This window comes from Rousettus aegyptiacus, unplaced genomic scaffold (assembly GCF_014176215.1).
Source record: "Rousettus aegyptiacus isolate mRouAeg1 unplaced genomic scaffold, mRouAeg1.p scaffold_m13_p_17, whole genome shotgun sequence".
NCBI lineage: Eukaryota > Metazoa > Chordata > Mammalia > Chiroptera > Pteropodidae > Rousettus > Rousettus aegyptiacus.
This window is the reverse complement of record NW_023416292.1, coordinates 798852-816886: the sequence shown is the minus strand read 5'-3', so window position 1 is coordinate 816886 and position 18035 is coordinate 798852. Positions and strand designations below refer to the sequence as shown.

Here is an 18035-nt window from a genome sequence, read left to right as displayed (position 1 = left end):
TATTTTGGATGACCCAGGTCTCTGTTTTCACCACAAACGCCATCTGGCCTCTGTGGGCCGTGCCACCCACCCCAGGAAGGGACACCTGGGTCCCATCTGCTGCCTAAGCTGTCAGTGCCAAGCCAATTCCTGTTGGGAATCCTACTCAGGAAGGGGAGCATGGAAAGGGTGGTCCCCTCTCCCAGCTTCTCCCAGGTTGCAGGCACGGACTTGCAGGGGCCAGTGGCCTTTCCAAGTTCCCTGCATCACTCTGCACTCTCATTCTGCTGGTCCAGCTGGTCTTGGACCTGACTCCTCCCACTGGCCCTGGGGACTCAGCCCTTTTCCTCCAGATCTTCATTATGCTGCCTGACAGCAGCAGAATAGAAGGCCCTGAACACAACTGCCTGGGTGGCGAAAATGACAGTAGTCAGGGGAGGCCTTTGTGTCCAGGGCCCCTGCATATATCTACCCCCATGGCCTGCATGCACTTCCCCGCCCCAGGCCTTGCCTCACCCCTCTGCCTAAAGATTCTCTGATGTTAGAATTCTTATTGCACTGCACCTTAAGAGGCACCCAGTTTACCTCCTTTAATTCAGTTATTTAAACATTTAATAAGCATTACTTGTTTGCTGACTGTTATTTTTACAGATGGGGAACCTGAGGTCCAGAGAAGTGATGTGACTTACCCAGAGTCACAGAGCTAATTAGTGACAGTGTGTCAGGGCTAGAACCCATGTCTCTTGACTTCTTGCACTATACCCAGTGCAAGGGGCCCTGACTAAAGATATGGTGGGGTCTCAGTGACTTCCATCCAGCCTCAGTTTCTCTGCCTGTTCAACTGCCATAACTACTGTGTGGGTGTGGATACAGACAGCACAATCCCTCCTGCCTATACTCCAGCTTTTTTACCAATTTAAACGAAAATTACTCCCCATTCTGCAACCTAACATTTGTTCATGGGGGGAACAGGTGATGCCAGGGTTCTGGAACCTCATCTTTGATGGTGACCCAGGTGGCACTGTGACTTGAGGCAAAGACTTCCTGTCTAAGTGGACCCAATGTAGCAGGGGCTCCCTCTGGGATCCCCATTCCTGTTTCCAGGAGACACAGGTCCCACAGGACCTCAGCTTCCCAGCCTGGAATAGAGAAGGCTGGGGTGATTTCCCCCAAGGTGCTCAGACTTCTATTAAAGGACTGGAGTGTAGTATAGCCAGTGTTGGAGGGTGTGCCTGCCTGGGTACACACTCTTCTCCCAGGAGGCCAGCCTCACATCCCTTCTACTTCTGCCCCTTCTCAACTTGCCATTGCTCCCGCCTCACCATCCTGGGGGGCTGCCCCTCGTTACTGGGATGACATCAGGAGGGGGTGGATGTAGGATGGGAAAAGCGTCTACAGGGGCTCCTGTTCTAGCTGAGTAAACCGCAGGCCACAGACACAGCCATATGTTGGAACCTTGTTTCTCTCTCACGTTCTCTGCCACATTTAATCCTGCCTCCAAAGTTCTATGAGGGAGCATCCAGTATGTTCACTATAGCACCTTTGCTGCAAGCTTTTTTATCCCAAACATCTTCACCACATAACTAACTGGCTGTAAGGCAATTTTGCTATGAGAGAGATAAAATAACTGGTTGACAGGGACGTGTGTGTGTGTGTGTGTGTGTGTGCGCGCGCGCGCGTGTGTGTCTGTGTGTGTTTGGTTTCATTTCTCTACTGACGAAGTTCCTGCAGTTACTCCCATTTTTACATTATATATAAATCTTAGCTAGTTCTTGTAATGGTCTTTAGTGACAAGGAGATGTGGTGGTGGCAGTCTTAAAATAGGATTTTTCCATAGGACGATGATTTCCCAAGAGTTTGTTTCTTATTTTAAAACACACCACATCAGGAGGAGAGAGGCCTAGGGCCCTCTTTGAGGTCACAGAATTGAACCCACATTTCCTATAGAATTAAGACAAATGCTTAGGTACAACCATAAAATAAAATCAGGTATTTGTGCAGTATTGCCATAAATCTATACACTTTTAAAATATATTCAAATACTTTGTATTTCACAATAAAGTCTTTAATTATGCTCCTTTTTTTTATGGCTAAATTGCCTTATAACCAATTAGTTTGTGGCGAAAATGTTTATGGCAAAGATGCTACTGTGAAAGTAAGAACCTATAAGGGAGTACCCCCCAACCCCAGTTGCTACTTCCTGCTCCAGCTCCCCACCACCTCCCCAGGAATCCCCTCAAGGCCTCTTTATTGCCTCCTCCTATCTCTCTTGCCTACTTATCTTCCCCAAACACCATCTCTAGTTGTCATTGTCTTATGTTCACTGATGGGTAAGTCCCTGGGCCCAAAATTAAACTCATCAGCCTGGGTTTCAGGGTTCCTTTTTTCTACACACTAGACTCCATCCTTTATGTTTCAGTCTCCACCCAAGGATCCTCAGCTTCTCCATAGCTGTGTGGCTCACTTCCTGATAAGACTCTAGATCTTTGCTTAGAGCAGTGGTTCTCAAACTGTGGTCCCCATTCCAGCATAGTCAACATGACCTGGGAACTTAATAGAAATTCAAATGTTTGGTTTCCACCCTCGACCAATTGACTCTGAAGCTCTGGAAGTGGGGCTAGCAGTCTGTGTTTCCATAAGCCCTCCAGGTGACTCTGATGCAAGTGTTAGAGCTGCTAGCTTAGCACATTCTCTGTGCCTTGCTCAATCCCTAGCTTTCTGATCACCAAAACTTCCCACCCCTGTTGGGAGAGACTGCCCAGGTTTTCAATTTGAAACAATTACCTAGTTCTGTGTTTCTCCCATGTGCACTGTATTCCAAGATAGGAAATGGGTCTCTGACTGTCCACCCCTCATGTGCCTGGTTCAGTGCACTATACTCAGTGGTCACTGAATGAACGATCTGAATGACTCCAAGACTAATTCTGCTTTTCCCAAGGTCCCTGTTCCAGGTCTATTGAACTCACTCTATCTCACCCTGGCTCTCCTCCTCAGGATCTCTCTTCCCTCCGACATTTGCAGAGGTACTTATGAAATCTCACTCCACTGTCAGAAAAGGGCTGTCCTTTCCCAGGGCCCCAGTTCTGGCAGCTCCCTACTTCCTGTTTCCCTGTGCAGTAGACAAGGTCATTCACACCCTGCTGAGCTGCTCCTAAAGCCTTTCTTTCTCTGCAGAGCCCACCACAGCGGTGGGGGTGGAGCAGGGAGGGCACCTTCCTCATCTCTGCCCACTTCCATCCAGCTTTCTCTCCTCTGGGTCAGCTGGGGCTAATGTGTTCAGCGAGACAGGTGTGCCATACACAGGGAGGCTGGCTGAAGAGGTGAATGGGGACTAAATTCCAGCCCACACTGTGGTTGCTCCCCTGGTTTGGGGTGGCATCAGCCTGGAGGAAAACGGTGCTTTTTTAGAATTTGCACAAAGATACTTTATGAATTAGCAGCAGCCTTGAGTGCACTACCTGTCTGTAGGTCCATTTACCTATCCACCTGGTGTCTCTATCTGCTTCCACCTTCCCATCCAACCCACATAAGTCTATCCTTCTGTCCATCTATCTACCCATGAACAGATGTGAAGGTCAAACACAGATAGGCTGGTAACTTCATCTATCCCCACCCTCCATTCTCCTGAAATTAGGATCCCTCCCTTCCACATTGGATCCTGGACTCAAGGTTCTGTGCATTCCCAGGGACCTTGCCTGCTTCTTTCTCCATCTCCAATATCCAGCTCCTCAGGTACCTGTGTCTGGCCCTGCTGCAGAGGTCTGGAGGAAATTGGTCACACCTTGGACTCACTCTCTGGGGGAGGCAGGCAGCCATTCTGTTCCTTGTCAGCCCCAACTCCTCCCCCTGCCCCCTCCCCAGCCCCTTCCTCCTCCACCTTCTCATCCAGCCGACTGGGGATGGACCAGTAGAGATGGGCATCAAGGCGGGCTGCTGCCTCAGCCAGTTCCCGGGCGCTGCACGAGGGTGTGGGCACCTCAAAGGTCTGGTGGAAGCTGGCATAGTCCACCTCGTAGAAACCGTCCTCCAGGGTCAAAACTGATGTGAAGCGGTGACCCCACAGCACCTCATCCACCAGGTAGGAGCTCCGAGCTTGGCATGTCATTCCTGGGGGGAGGGGCATGGGTAAGGGGGATCCCAGCCCCAGGCTTCCCTCTCCTGCCTCTTGTTCCATAGCCCCATTCCTAGCACTCTTTTCTAAATCCCTCCCCAAGGGTCTCACCTCTTGGTCTAGCCTACTTTCTCTCCCATCCCTTCTCCCCTACTTGCTCAGTCTCCCACCTTTCCTCCAACTGCCCAATTTCCCTTCATCTCCAGCCCATTCTCTCTCCTCCTCTGTGCTGAAGATGCCAATCAGAGCTTAACTTTGAAATTGGCCTCGGGAATCATCAAGTCCAACTTCTCTCTCCACACAGGGCATCCTACTGGAGCATTCCCAGTTATGGGCATCTGGCTTGTACTTGATTATCTCCCAGAATTGAGAGCTCACCATCTCACAAGGCGTCTACTCCTTTGCATGATAGCTCTAATAGTTGAGTCATTCTTCTTTATACAGAACTAAAATCTGCCTCCAGGGATTTTGACCCTTTGGTTTCATTCCCCTACAAATGGCACCCCTTCAAGTATCTGAAAACTGGAGTCTCAGATTCCATCATGTCTTCTCTTCTTAGGCTGAACATCCTTGTCACTCTTCACCATTCCTCATGTGACCTGGCTTCCCAAAATTTTACTTTCTTGACTATAAACCAGAATGACAAAGAGGATCCTTTAAGCACTTTGCGATAAATACTCCAATCATGGCCTGATCCTTGCATAAGAAGGAGCACACCACCTCTCTCTTCTGGCCATGATGCTTTAGCTAATAGGGCCCAAGATTACATAAACATTTTGGAAGCTGTGTCACATTGCTACGACATTAAGCCTGTGGCCAACTAAAACCCTCAGTTCTTTTTCACCAGAGCTCTTCCATGCTGTGCTTACATAAGTGATTTTTTAAAAAGCCTAAATGCAGACTTTTATATTTATTCCCTTTAAATGTCATCTTGTTGGGTTTTGGCTCATTATCCTTGCTGTTCAAAAGCATTTTGGATCCTGACTCTCTCACCCAAAATATTACCTTCCTTTCCAGCTTTGTTTCTCTAGAAACGTCAGACAAGCTCCCTCCCTATCTTCTTCACCTTACCCTCCTTGCCCTGGCCTGTGTCCTGTCCTCTCTTTGGGTGGGTATACCTCCCAGAGCAAGTGATTTTCCTCCTACTACCTCAGGGTCTCTTCTAGCCACCTTAGCCCATGTCCGCCTCAGAACAAAGGGCAACAGAAGAGTGGCTCTCACCATGCAAGCTCTACCCTGAGACATCTTAGGGTCACTGGTACCCTTTATTCCTTTGATGAAGGCTGAATAGGAAGTATCCAGTGAGGGAGTGGAAAAAGAGGCAAAAGGGACCCTGGGGAGAGAGGGGATGAGAGGAAGAGAGCAGGGGCTGAGGTTACAGAAGGAGAACAGGGGTAGGCAGGGACTTCTAGGTAAGGGGAGGGGCTGCCTCAGGTACTGAAAGGAAGTAATAGAGAGGAAAAGGGGTGGGGTAAGTGAGGGAAAGAGCTGGGGTTGTGGAGTCTGGGGTTGGTGAAGAAGGAACAGGGAACACTGAGGCAGAGGGTGGTGCATAGAAGCTCAGCATGAAGGAGCCAGGAAGGGTCTGAGGGCACCAGCTTGTGGGAGGAGCCAGAAGAGGGCAACGGCTGAGACAACAGGAACAGGAGACAACACGGGCCTCTGGTTATCCACCCGTAGTGTTCTAATTCTTCTCCACTCCTAGATTCCAAGCTGTAAAGTACCTCATTTGCTGCCCTGGCACTGGCCTTTTCCTACCTGCTTCCAAGCCCTTCACTGTGCAGGCCTGAGTTGGAGGTACTGACATCACAGGTGTATTACCAGTTCCTTCTGGGAAGCCACTAGAAATGCTAAGATTAGCTGTCTCCTTTGTCAGTAGAGGTTGAGAATCTTGATGGATGGTGAAACTGAGGCAGAAGTGAGACCAAGTATCAACCTTTTTCTAAAGTCCAGACTAGGACTAATTCAAGTCACAGATAACCCTCCCCACTAAATTCCAGGGACCTGGACCTCTCAGAATGACTAAAACCATAAACCTAATCCTCACTTCCAACTCCATACCACTAAACACTGAAGCCAGACTGCCTGCGTCCCATCCAGGCATGGCCACTTAATAGCTCACAGCTGTGGACAACTCACTTAACCCTACTTTGAGGGCAATCTCTTTTCTGAAAAAAAAAAATGAACACAATACCAAGAAGTTACCTTCTTGGGGTTCTCGTTAAGATGAAATGAACTGAGAAAGGTAAGGTTCTTTGGAGTTGTGCAGGACAGAGTAGCTGTGATCAGTCCTCTCTCCTACTCCCAGTGACACAGACCTCTCAGCCAAGAGCCCCAGGCAAAGGCCACTTCAGAGGATTCCCCAAGATTTCTCTGCACTCTCTGTGGGGTCACTATGCTCACATGCCCTTTCCAACTCAGATATCCCATCTTGGCACTCTCACTCCGCCAGCCTCTCTGTCTAGCCTCTCCCCTATGCCTGGCCCCTCCTCTTGCTCCTGCCTTTCTCAGCCCTGCCCGCCCTCGCCCTTGCCCTTCTAAGTCCAGTTCCCAGCCCACCCCATTCCCTTCCTCGGGTCCGCCCGCACCCGTGGCTTCCACCATGCCCTCGAGGATGACAACGATCTCGAAGTCGTCCCTCTCGAGGGCGCGGCGCGACGCCTCCCAGAAGGGGCTGGCAGCATCGATCTCGTGGCTGATGACGAGCGGTGAGACAAGGAAGAGGCGGTCGTCGCCCGTCTCGAAGCCCACGCTGAGGTCGGTCTGGTGCAGCGGGATGAACTCGCCCTCAAGCGTCTGGCGCGAGCGGATGAGCTTAGCGCGGATGGAGGCCTCAACGATGTGAGAAGAGCGCAGGTCGCCCACGCGGAACATGAGACAGAGGCGGCCGTCGCGCAGTGACACCACCGCGTGCGAGGAGAAGACGAGCGTGGCGGCACGCTTGTTGGGCTGTGAGATCTTGACGAACATGCAGCCCACCATGAAGGCATTCACCATAGAGCCCAGGATGGCCTGCAGCAGCAGCAGCACGATGCCCTCGGGGCACTGGTCGGTGATGACGCGGTGCCCGTAGCCGATGGTGGTCTCTGTCTCGATGGAGAAGAGAAAGGCGGCCACGAAGCCGTTGAGGTTGTTGACGCATGGCGTCCAGGTCGTGTCCTCCAGGTGCTCCAGGTCCCCGCGGCCATAGGCGATGAGCCACCAGATGGCGCCGAAGAAGAGCCAGGTGAGTGCGTAGGCGAGGACGAAGAAGAGCAGGCTGAGGCGCCACTGCAGGTCCACCAGAGTGGTGAACAGGTCCGTCAGGTAGCGGTACGTCTCGCGCACGTTGCCCTGCTGCACGTTGCACCGGCCGTCCTTCTCCACGTATCGCTGGCGGCCGCGACGCCGCGGTGGCTCCTCGGGGCCAGCGGCGAAGGCGGCGTTCTCCTGTGCCATGGCGGCGACTGCTGCGGCGGCGGCAGCACAATAGGTCACGGTCAGGGTCGGGGTCAGCGACCGCAAGCGCGCCGGGGATTGCGTCGCCGCCGCCCGCCGCCCCTCGCTCGGCTCCTCGGCGGCCTCGGCCTCGTAACTCCTACAGGGACTTAAGATTGGCCGAATTAACCGACTTGCTGGAGAGGCAGAGCCAGGCCAGCACCCAGGGACTGGACAACCCTGCGTGAAGCCAACCTTTGGGGCCTCTCGACCTCGGTTTCTGCGTCGCTATTATGGGAACAATATATACAACTCTCGCTGCCCTGCTAGCTCACAGAATCGTTAGGATTAAATGGTATAACGTATTTGAACTGGATAGCACTATGAAAATTTGAAGATTAATTTTAGGGAAAGGCGGTGCCAGAGATCTTGTCCCTACCACCTCTGAATGGAGTGTGCAGCACTCCATAGGCAAGAGGCCTAGGCAGGGGACAGTTTCCTGAAATCATTAGATTGTGAACTCCATGGAGGCAGGCAGTTTATCTTCCTCTACTACACCTACTCTCTGGCTGTTGTCAGCGCAGTCCCCTAATTGTGTTCTCCACAGTCCAACCCGATGAGCCTAACCAGGCTCTTCTGAAGTTCACCCCAAGACTGACATACAGAAAATCTTTACCATTCCTCCCTCCCTGGTCCTCGCTTACTCTATGGCCACCTGCATCTTCCTCCTCTTATCAAGCTTACAACGGAGAAATGGAAGTGGTGTAGAGTAAAAGGAAAATCTCCAATGGGCAAAGATTGAAAATTCCCACACTAGGAAATTCCCACTGGAAAACTTCCCTGAGGGCTAATCATGCTCATTGCTGCTGTAGAATCACCCCCATTTTCCCTTTGTTCCTTCCACAGTGGAGACAATCTGAAAATTGTCTAGAGGACTGTGCCATCAACACAGACACCTGGGTGTAAAGGTAGCACAGAGTTCCTCAGGAGTTAGGCTTGTATCCCTCTACTATTTTATTCTTAATGAGATGTAGTAACTCAGATCCAGCGGAGCATTAAGCACTCACATTTACCTCCCACTTCCCTCCAGTTCTTTCCCCCTAGCCTCCTATCTCCCACTGATTTTCCTAACAACCCCGCCCCCCCCGTGTGCACCAAAGCTCACATTCCAAGGGAACTCCACCTGATTTTGCCTCAAATTCTTCCCAAGGAGGAGCTCTCTGAGTTGCAGTTTGCGTGGAGAGAAAGATCCAGGGCCCTCCCCCAGGCATCTAGGGGCCCCTAGGAGATGTGGACCATTTAAGGAAAGATTTAGAAAAAGGATTCTGGACTTTCCGACCTTCCCTTCTTCCTGGGAATCATCCTCTCCCCTCATTTCAAGGAAACCTGCACTGGCTGGCGCGGCATGTGGGAAGGGAGGAGTGTGACATGAGGATCACTGATGGCCTGGATGTTTGACCAGGTCCTGGGGAGAAACTACCTGAATATGTCACTCCAAACCCAGTGCTCTAGAATTCAAGTTCTAGAGTTAGGCGCTCTGCAGCCAGACCTTTGGAGGCTGTGTGAGTGTAGATTGGGGCAGGAAGAGAAACCAAGAAGAGATGGCTTAAACCTTAGATGCACCCCCACATTTATTTTCTGGGAGGAGTCAGGGGACCCAAGGTCCAGGAGCCCCAGTGCAATGGCAGATTAGGGTCATTCCCTCCCCAGACAATGGGCTTCCCTTTCTCTCCCTGCAGCCCATGATGTCCTCAAGAAGTGATCTCTAGATACTGACAGGCTAGAGACCCCAGGTCTTGCTGAAAAGTATCTGGATCCCACTTATCCTAGTTTCAGCCTCACATTTGGGCTTCCAGATGTTTTCTTGGGGTATCAGGTAATCTGACCTCTAGTTAGCCTACTGAGCCAGACCTCTTTGCCTAGCGGTGGGGAAGGAACCCCAGGTCTGATCACTCCCAGAACTCTCTTGCTCTCCAATACCCCTGAGGGTCTGGGTGAGCCTTACTTTGATTGTGTCTCCCCTCCTGTCTTGCTCAGTGGGAGCTGCATTTTTATCAATGGGGGAAAAAAGTGTGAAATTGTTACCTCTATCCCAGGATCAAAGGTTTGATTTCTGCACCTTCGCCTCAAAGAGTCATGTTCCTCCAGCCTATTCTTTATTTCTTGTGCCTGCTCTGACCTGTTTCCCCAAGATCCCAGTGCCACATTTTCCTGGACCTCCCTTTCTCCCTCTTTGAAGTGCTGGCTAGCAAGGGGGCTTATTTTTTGGAAGGGGATCTGGGGAAAACTCCCTCAGGAACCAGCTCTTCCCAAACCCCCATTGCCTTGGACATAGGGGCCCAAACCCAAGTCCCCCACAACTCAACTCACAGTGTGTGAAGAGGAGAGCAGCCGGCAGCAGAGACCCCTGGAGGGGAGCGTCCATACCCCTGACACCGCCCTCAACCCCAGGCCCCCTTGGAGGGTGGGAGCCGCAGACACTGCTGTTTATCCCAAATGTAGCGGCAGCTCTGACTAGGACTTGCTATCTGTGTCATCCCCACTTCCCAGGCTCCCCTGCTCCTCTCCCGTTTCCACAGCAACCAGTCTGGTGACAGCTCTAGAGCATCCCCCTCCCCTCCCCAGTCCTGGGTACCACTAGAGGCTGAGCCACATGCCATTGCTATTTTTAGCCAAAGTCCCTCCTCTTGGACAACTCAGAGGTTGCCTCTTCACTCCCTCAGAAAAAGAAAGAAAGAGAAAAGCCAGCGTGCTGACTCTTTCCTAGGAAGCTCCTTGCTCTGGGAAAATATAGGCTCCAATATGTTTGAGAATAAGGTGTTTGGTTCCTGGGGATTCAAAGGCCATCTGGAAGCTGGCAGCTCATCACTTCCAACAGGGGCCTCTGGGTGCAAGTGCTGTTCTTGGGTCAGGTCCACCATCATGGTCTCCATTTTTGGGGAGACTACCCTGATCCAGAAAGAGGTACTTACAGGGAAAAAAGATCCACTAAGGAAGGGAAGTAGGGTAAGGAGTTTTTGTCTTAGTCACTAATCTGATGTGACCCATAAGAGTCACTTAACTTCCCTTAACCACTGTTGTATCTATTACAGGGTGTGGATATGTGCAAACAGCCCCATTCTGCCTACTTCACAGGTATGCAGATCAAACGAAGTAATATAAATAGAAGGGCTTTAAAGTGTATTTTGTTAATAACAAAAAGTCTAGATATAATTCAAATGTCCAATAGAAGGAAAAGGCTAGTTTAGGGCTCACTAACTATTAATTCAACAAACCTTTACGGAGTCCAAGTGCCAAGTAATGTTCTAAGTGGGGGTGGTTACAGAAATGAATAAGTCTCTGACTGGAGGAGCTCATAGTCCAATGAGAAGAAAGACACCGAAATACATAATACTAACATGACCACTAATTGTTTGTTGATCATCAGCTATGAAGTATATATACACCTCATTCAAAAACCCTATGAGATGCCCTATGAGACAGGTATTATTTTCTTCATTGAGAAAACTAAAACTGAGAAAGGTTAAGTGATTTACCAGATATCTCAGAATTTAGATAATGGCAGAGACACTAGTCAAACTCACACATCTTTGTCACCCCTCCCATGCTGTTTCTAGTTTTACTGCCTCAGTAATGTAATATCTGTAGCATATCAATATAATCGGATACTATGTATATGTGCATGTAAGTACGCTGATATATGAAAAAGCAGAACATAAAAATATTCTTATAAATTGAACATAACTTCATAAAAATAGCTGCAGGAACACTGACAAAAACAAGGGGGCAATTTAGGTGACTGGAAATACTTCGGTGTTCATTTTCTCCAGGGAAGTAATTAAAAGCAGAGAGTGGTATACTAATGCCAGGTGTTATTATCAGTGTTATTATACCCAAGATATTGATCTATTCTCCAGATTCCTTAAAGTCAAAAACAAGAAGATATGAGCTAGAGAAGAGCAGGAAGAGATAAAAATGGACACTAGAGGGTTAGAAGTTCGTGAAATGAACTCCCAAGATGGTATAGGTGGTACAATTTCTGGAGGCAGTAATACAATTTCTGGAGGCAGTGACCTGGGATCAAATCCCAATTCTGTCCATTACCAGCTGGGTGACTTTGAGCAAGCTATTTAACCTCTTTAAACAGTTTCTTTACCTAAGAATTGAGACTAATTGTATTACTCATCTCTCAGGGTTGTCGTGAGGATTACATGAGGCAATTCCTGGCACATTGTAAGTACTCTGTAAATGCTCACTATATCTTCATCCTCCTCCTTGTCATCATGCTCATCAACACAGGCATCTCCTGAAATCTCCATCCAGCCTGCGCTACCTTTCTCTGTCCTGGTATCACCCAAGGAGACCTGCAGGGGGCACTCCTGGTACATGGCCTTCCTCTCCCCAACCCTCTTGCCCGTGTTTCTTGTTCCAAGTGGAAATATTGAGTTTTCAGCCAAGATTGGCATCAAGAGGACTGTTAAAGCCCCAGTCAACATCCCTGTCTTCTGGTCCTGGTCCTGTCACCTGAGCCATGGGACTTCTAGTCTGTCCCTCTCTGTCCTGCCAAGCAGCTGCTCACATTGGTTCTGCTGCGCCAGGAGCTCTGAGAGGAGAAACCAAACTCCTGGGCAAGAACGCATTTGCATAGAACTAGCCCCATTTCCTGAAGGGGGGGGGGGTGCATCACAGGATAGGCAAGGCCTTCCAGAAGGTGGATCCACCAGCCCTCTGCCTCAGTCCTCAGCCTAGCCTAACTAACAAGGAAGAAGACCACCACCCTCTCCCTTGATCTACTGATCCTGCAGGTTCTGGATTTTACTTGGTATATAATCTCAATTCCCATTTATCATTGAGCTTGAAGAGAGGAGGGAAAAGAAAGTTTTCTTAGGTACCAGTATGCAGAAAAATGGGCAAGATCCCAGCTTTCAGATATTATGAGATAAAGAAAGTAACTTTATAAGGAATCAGTATAATACATCAGTACAGTTGTGATGTTGGGAGATTGGGTTTGGAACTGGAGAATATTGAGGGCAGGAGGGCACAGCCAGGGTCACATAACTGGTTTATGAAGACCCTTGGTACAGACTTCTTTAGGCAGATGTGTTCCTTATGGCATTTAGCTTGGAGAGAAGGTGGTACTTTGAGGCAATCATCATCATCATCGTCATCATCACTCCAGTTGACACAGCTCTGAGCCACAGCACAAGAATTGGTAAGTAAATGCAGTTCAGTTCTCAGCTTGCCCCCTCAGTGGGTGACCTTATACAGTCCACAAACTGTACAACTATGTATGGAAGCCCTGGGATCAACCAATTTGTGAAGCTTTTCTTGAACAAGATCATGAGACTTCTTGGGTAAAAGCTTGGAGGTGGGGGAGGAAACATGATGGGGAAAACAGCAGATGGTTGAGAATATGAGTATAATGGACCAGGGAGGGCTATCTGGTAGATTATAACAATATCTATAAATTCAAGGGAGTTGAGACCCTAGAAAACTCCAAGCAGAGGGAGGATATGGCTGAAGGAGTGGATGTGGCTGGAGATTAGAGTGAAATGGGAGAAGCAGGGGACAACTCCAAGACAGATGGAACCCCACTGGGCTCCTGAGGCTGGGAGGCTTGCTGGCTTTCTGGTGTTTTCAGCAGAGCTAGAAGATGAGAAGGCTTCCTATACATGACTCTATCTTGCTTTATAGGATCGCGTGGTGGTAGACCAGGATTTACAAGCCATGGCTTTTAGAGGTAGTCCAGAATTAGTCCTCACTTTATAGGCAAGAGATGTGTCCCAGAAAACAGACAGGACTAAGACTCAGGACTCCTGAGTCCTAGTCCCTGGTTTTTTATTTCCTGTTGCCTTCCTCCTACCTCAGTGCATTGGGTGTTAATGGAATTTTATCCATTGGACTCAATTAGAAAGGTATTAGAGGAACCACCTAGTTGAAGATATTCTGGAAAGAATCTTTTAGTAATGTGATTAGGCATACCCTAATTTATGTCTTATAAATGTGAGTTTGTGTAGGTTGCATTTACTGAAAAGGGTAGTATACCTAAATAATGATCTTCAGTGACTGGGAGATGGGGGTTGTATTTCAGCCCATCTCTTAGATTTCTCCTCTGTAGTATGAATCATCTATAGGCACCCTAATATTCATGGAAATTGTTCAGCCTTGTGGGGCCTGAACACTAAAATGTCACTTAGAATCCTGTGGTGAGCATTGTCAGTGTCTCTACTCTTTCCAGCCAACTCCTCTGACTGTGAAATGTTGCCTGTTCTGAGCCTTGTCATCCCTCCTGACCCAAAGCTTCCCTCATCCCTTTGCCCACACCTGCTTCTCCCCGCAAAATCCCCTCTTGTGGATTCTCCTTCCAGAACAGGTTACTCACCCCTGCACCCCTCCCGCATGCTCTGAGGGAAACTGCCCCATTACAAACAAGGTGAAAGAAGAGATGAGGCCAAAGTTGGAAATAGTGAGTTTGAAAGAACCGGCCAAGAATAAGAAAGACACAACTTTCTAAACTAAGAGAAGAGAGGGAGGTCTTAAAAGAAAGATGGTTCCCCTGACTGCCATTTCGTGTGGTGAACACTGGACATCACAAATCTGGCAAATTTTTCATGCCACCTATACTCATGTTGACAATGATGATTATGTTTAAACCATGCAGATTCACCCTAGTATTACACTGAGACAAGTTTTGGAGCCAAACACACATGGATTCAAGTTCTGAATCTAACAAATTTCTACCTGTATTACCTTCTCTGAACCTTTTTCCCATCACAAGTAATATCTTTATCATGCATAGTAAACACTCACGAATACTAATTTCCTATGCTCTTTTATCATTGATTCCCTATTGGAACCCTAGTGACTATTCTAGGACTTCTCTTTTGTAGAAAAACCTAAAAATTAAAAATTGACATTTGATATGTACAAAGGAATATACATGATAGATGGATATATATATATGTTATAAAAGATAATTAAGGACAAAAACTCAATTTAAATTACTTTTACAATTAGAAAGCTACAGTACCATTCAAGCTATCTGTGCACTTTTCCACAATCTCTCACCCCTGTACTTCTAGAATGTCTAAACTCTTTTTAATTGCCCAGCCCCACCCCGCCCCGAGTTTTAGTAAATGACTCTTCTGCTCTACAGAAAAGGTAAAGACCATCTGGAAGGAACTTCTCTAGAAACTTTTCCTTCACCACAAGATATCTCTTCGTGCTTCCTCCCTTTGATTCTTCCCTCGCCCTCTCAGAGTCTTGGGTTAAGGAGTTTGAACTGTGACCAGTAAGCAAATGGCACCTGTTTGGAGTTTTGCTACAAGGGCACAAGGACTGACATAATGAATACAGGTTACCTTTTCCTTTGAGACTAGAGAGAAGGATGAAGGGTGAGTCAGTGTCCTGGGGTGCTAGTAATCTTCCTGATCCTGGTAGTAACTCTGGTGAGAGGTGATGGTGTTCTGGACCACAGCCATGATGAGATTGAGAGGAAAGGAACAGGATTTAGGTGATTTAGAAAAATAGAGGCACTGTTTAGATTAGGGAGATGAGGTGAGGAGGAATGAAGAAACTAGGGATTGCTGTCATATTTTCCCTTCATTCAAACCATCTCACTCACCTCCTGATTAATTTTTCTAAAATTCCACTATGTTCGCCTCCCCACCTGCCCTACCTCCCCCCCCACCCCCGTCCCCCTGTCCCCCTTGAGAATATGCAATTGCTGTCCATTGCCTTCAGAGGCTCAGGGCTGCCCAGAAACTGGCACAGCTCAATATTTACTCCAAGTCTTCCCCACAACACACTCTGCCTGTGGTGCCTGATCTGTAGCCCAGTACCTTTCTGCTTAGGTGCAATTTGAAATGTACATTTATTCATCATATGGCTTTTAGAGGCTGACCGAAGCTAAAAACGTCAAGTTTCTTTGCTTTTTTTCAAGATTTATATCAACTCAATGTGATAATACTGGTTACTGATTAGGAGTTAAATGTCTATGATGAACAAACATGAGGAAATAATTATTTTCTTCATTAATAAATGCCAAGGGTCGGAGATTGGGAATAAACACCTCTCAAAACATGGATTCTGATGATAATGAAGTCCTTGGTGATGAAGAGGTTGACAAACACCACCACCCTGTCCTCTAGTCCAATGGATCAGCTTGCTGCAGTTTTCCAAGCAGAGTTATATTTTCATTTTCCCCCCAGGACTTTGTGAATGCAGTCCCTCTGCCTTAAATGCCCTCCACCATCTCCCAGTACCTAAGTCTTCCGCATTCTGATAAGGGCCCTTATGAGGGGCCTCCCACATCTCGGAGGACCCCCTAAATAGAGTGATCTTTCCCTCTCTGCAGCCTCCAGCTCCCTATCTCTCTTTCCAGACCCAGTGTTACATCTCGCATCCAGGATCCCACCCAGTACTTAGGGAATGGTGAACAACATGGAAATTGTGCTGAACGATATAACCCTGTAGCCCTCGGAGCCCAGCCCCTGTCCGCCCCACTGGGCCGCATTGAATACATTTCCACCTCATTAACTTGGCCCAGGCCTGCCCCCACTGGCTCCCGCTCTGTTCTCCACTCTGACACGACCGCCTCCTTCTCTCTTCCCTGTCATCTTGCCAGCACAGCTTCTATCGCTTCGCGGATCGTCTCATCGTTTCTCTTCCCCAGAGCCTGTCTGGGTCTCTGTCTTCGGGTGTTGAGCTCTGCCCTGCGTCTCCCTCCGTCTAGGCTCCGCTCGGTAGCACCCTACGCCCCGCCTCCTGCCCGAGCCCCTCCAATCCCGGCAGCGCGGGCCTGGCGCTCCACGCTCCCATTGGCCAGTCCGGAGCCCCCCGCCCCGGCCGTCCGGCCCCCTCCTGCAGGCCCTCCATTCACACAAAGTTTGGCTCCGGCGTTGCGGAGGGAGGGGACGGCCCGGCTCGGCCCAGCTCTACCCCTAGCCGGCCCGACCCCGGCCCCCGGCCCCTGGACCAGTCCTTATCTGATCCCAGCTCCACTTTAAGAGTCCTGGCCCTGACCGTGGCACAGCTCGTTTCCTCACTCCTGCCCGCCCCGTCTGTCTGTCTGTACCGCTGCCCATCAGAGGGGCTACTCCACCCGGACCCAAGGTAAGTCCCCGGCCCTGATGAGGGAGTGCTGCCGCTTCCTCCGGGGTCCTGTCCACTTTACTCTCCAGAGTTATAGGGGCCACAAGCCCCCCCACCCCCTTTCCCTTCCCTGGCTGGCCTCAGCAGTGTGACCCTGTTCCCCAGCCTCCTGCCCTAGGCCCTCCTCGGAAGGGCTCCCCAAGAAGATAACTTTACCCAAGCTGGTTACCTCAGCTCTGTAGGCTAAGGAAGGGGCTTTCCTGATGCCCATTCCCACTGACAGACCTGCAGTTACATCATAGCTCCTCCAACAAATATAGTAACCACCACCTGTAACCATGCATCCCCCACACTGGCACTCCAGACAGTGCCTTCTTTTCCCAGGGTCGTCAGGTTACTTCTACTCCCATTCCCAGCCCCTTACCCCCTCCACATAAAGTGTCACTCACATAGTGACACCCACGGATCACTCGTTCACATATGGAAAGAAAAACACATATAGCTTAGGTTAGCCTCAGTAGCCTGGTGTGCCTGAGATCCCTGCCCACCCAGTCTCTTCCTTCCATTCTGACTTGCCTTCCACTTCAAGACACCCCTCCCCATTACCGCTCTTCTCCCCCAGCTGTTTCACACTGAGATCCCCAGGAGGAAAGCAGCAGGGCCACTCCTGCTAGAGGATGAAGGACAGTTTGGGCTCTAGCATTTACTTTCAGATGGTGATGACCTTCCCATCCTATCCCTTCTCCCCATCAAGAACTAACCAAGGGCACCTGTGATAGGAAAGAAGTGAGGGTTGGAACTTCCTGATTTGGGGGAGGTGAGCTGAACCCTGGAATGGATAAAAGGACAAAACTGGCAAAAGTGGGAGTAGGGCCTCTGTTATCTTGAGATTTCATTCCTGTTAATGAAGTGCCCCAGGCAGAGTGAGGCATTTAAATGGGGCAGTGGGGGTGCTGAAGAAGCCAGTACAAATTTGGACCCAAAGGGAGCCAAGGCTTAAAGCCTGGTTATGTTGCTTATCAATATGAATTCTGCCTAAAGATTTTTGGCCAGTCTGCCTTGGTTGTGGGGTTTTAATTTTTTCCTCACCAGGTCTGCTTCAGGCATTTCTAGATGGGGGCGGAGATGATGTGGGAGAGTTGGTGCCTTTCTGTGAGGGGTGACACTTGCCAGGGGTGCTGAAGAGGGCCTGGAGTGGGTATCAAGAGACCAGCCTGAGAGGGGCCAGCAACCACAACTGGGTTCCTTTTAGTTTCATCTCAAAACCCTCTCTAATCTCCAAAAATTTCTGAACTCGTCCCTGGCATGATGGAGGGGACCATTCTGTGCTGAAGGGTAGGGCTTGTTAATTCCTCAGGGTATAGGATGGGTATGGTGGACCAAGTATAGAAGGAAGCAGGTGTACTGGTTCATAGCTAGTTTTTCAGGGAGGAGG

General features: G+C 49.3%; 2 protein-coding genes across 5 annotated transcripts in view; one reads left to right on the top strand and one right to left on the bottom strand.

The window, feature by feature from the left end:
* Positions 1–34: 34 nt before the first annotated feature.
* Positions 35–18035, bottom strand: part of KCNJ9 (potassium inwardly rectifying channel subfamily J member 9) — a 36351-nt gene continuing 18350 nt past the window's right edge. For 2 of the 4 annotated variants that reach the window (XM_036235300.1, XM_036235299.1), the window contains exons 2-3: positions 6679–7676; positions 35–4086 (exon numbers count right to left, since the gene is read on the bottom strand). In XM_036235300.1, coding sequence (XP_036091193.1) covers positions 3755–4086; positions 6679–7528 — 1182 coding nt within the window. In that variant the 5' untranslated portion in view covers positions 7529–7676 and the 3' untranslated portion in view covers positions 35–3754. Of the gene's footprint in view, positions 4087–6678; positions 7677–9877; positions 10103–18035 lie in introns of those variants that run through there. The other 2 variants (XM_016139380.2, XM_016139398.2) reach the window with 2 other exon arrangements.
* The window catches only part of KCNJ10 (potassium inwardly rectifying channel subfamily J member 10), a 29389-nt gene continuing 27757 nt past the window's right edge, over positions 16404–18035 (top strand). The window contains exon 1 of the mRNA XM_016139408.2: positions 16404–16621. The gene's annotated coding sequence lies outside the window, so the exon portion shown is untranslated. The remainder of the gene's footprint in view (positions 16622–18035) is intronic.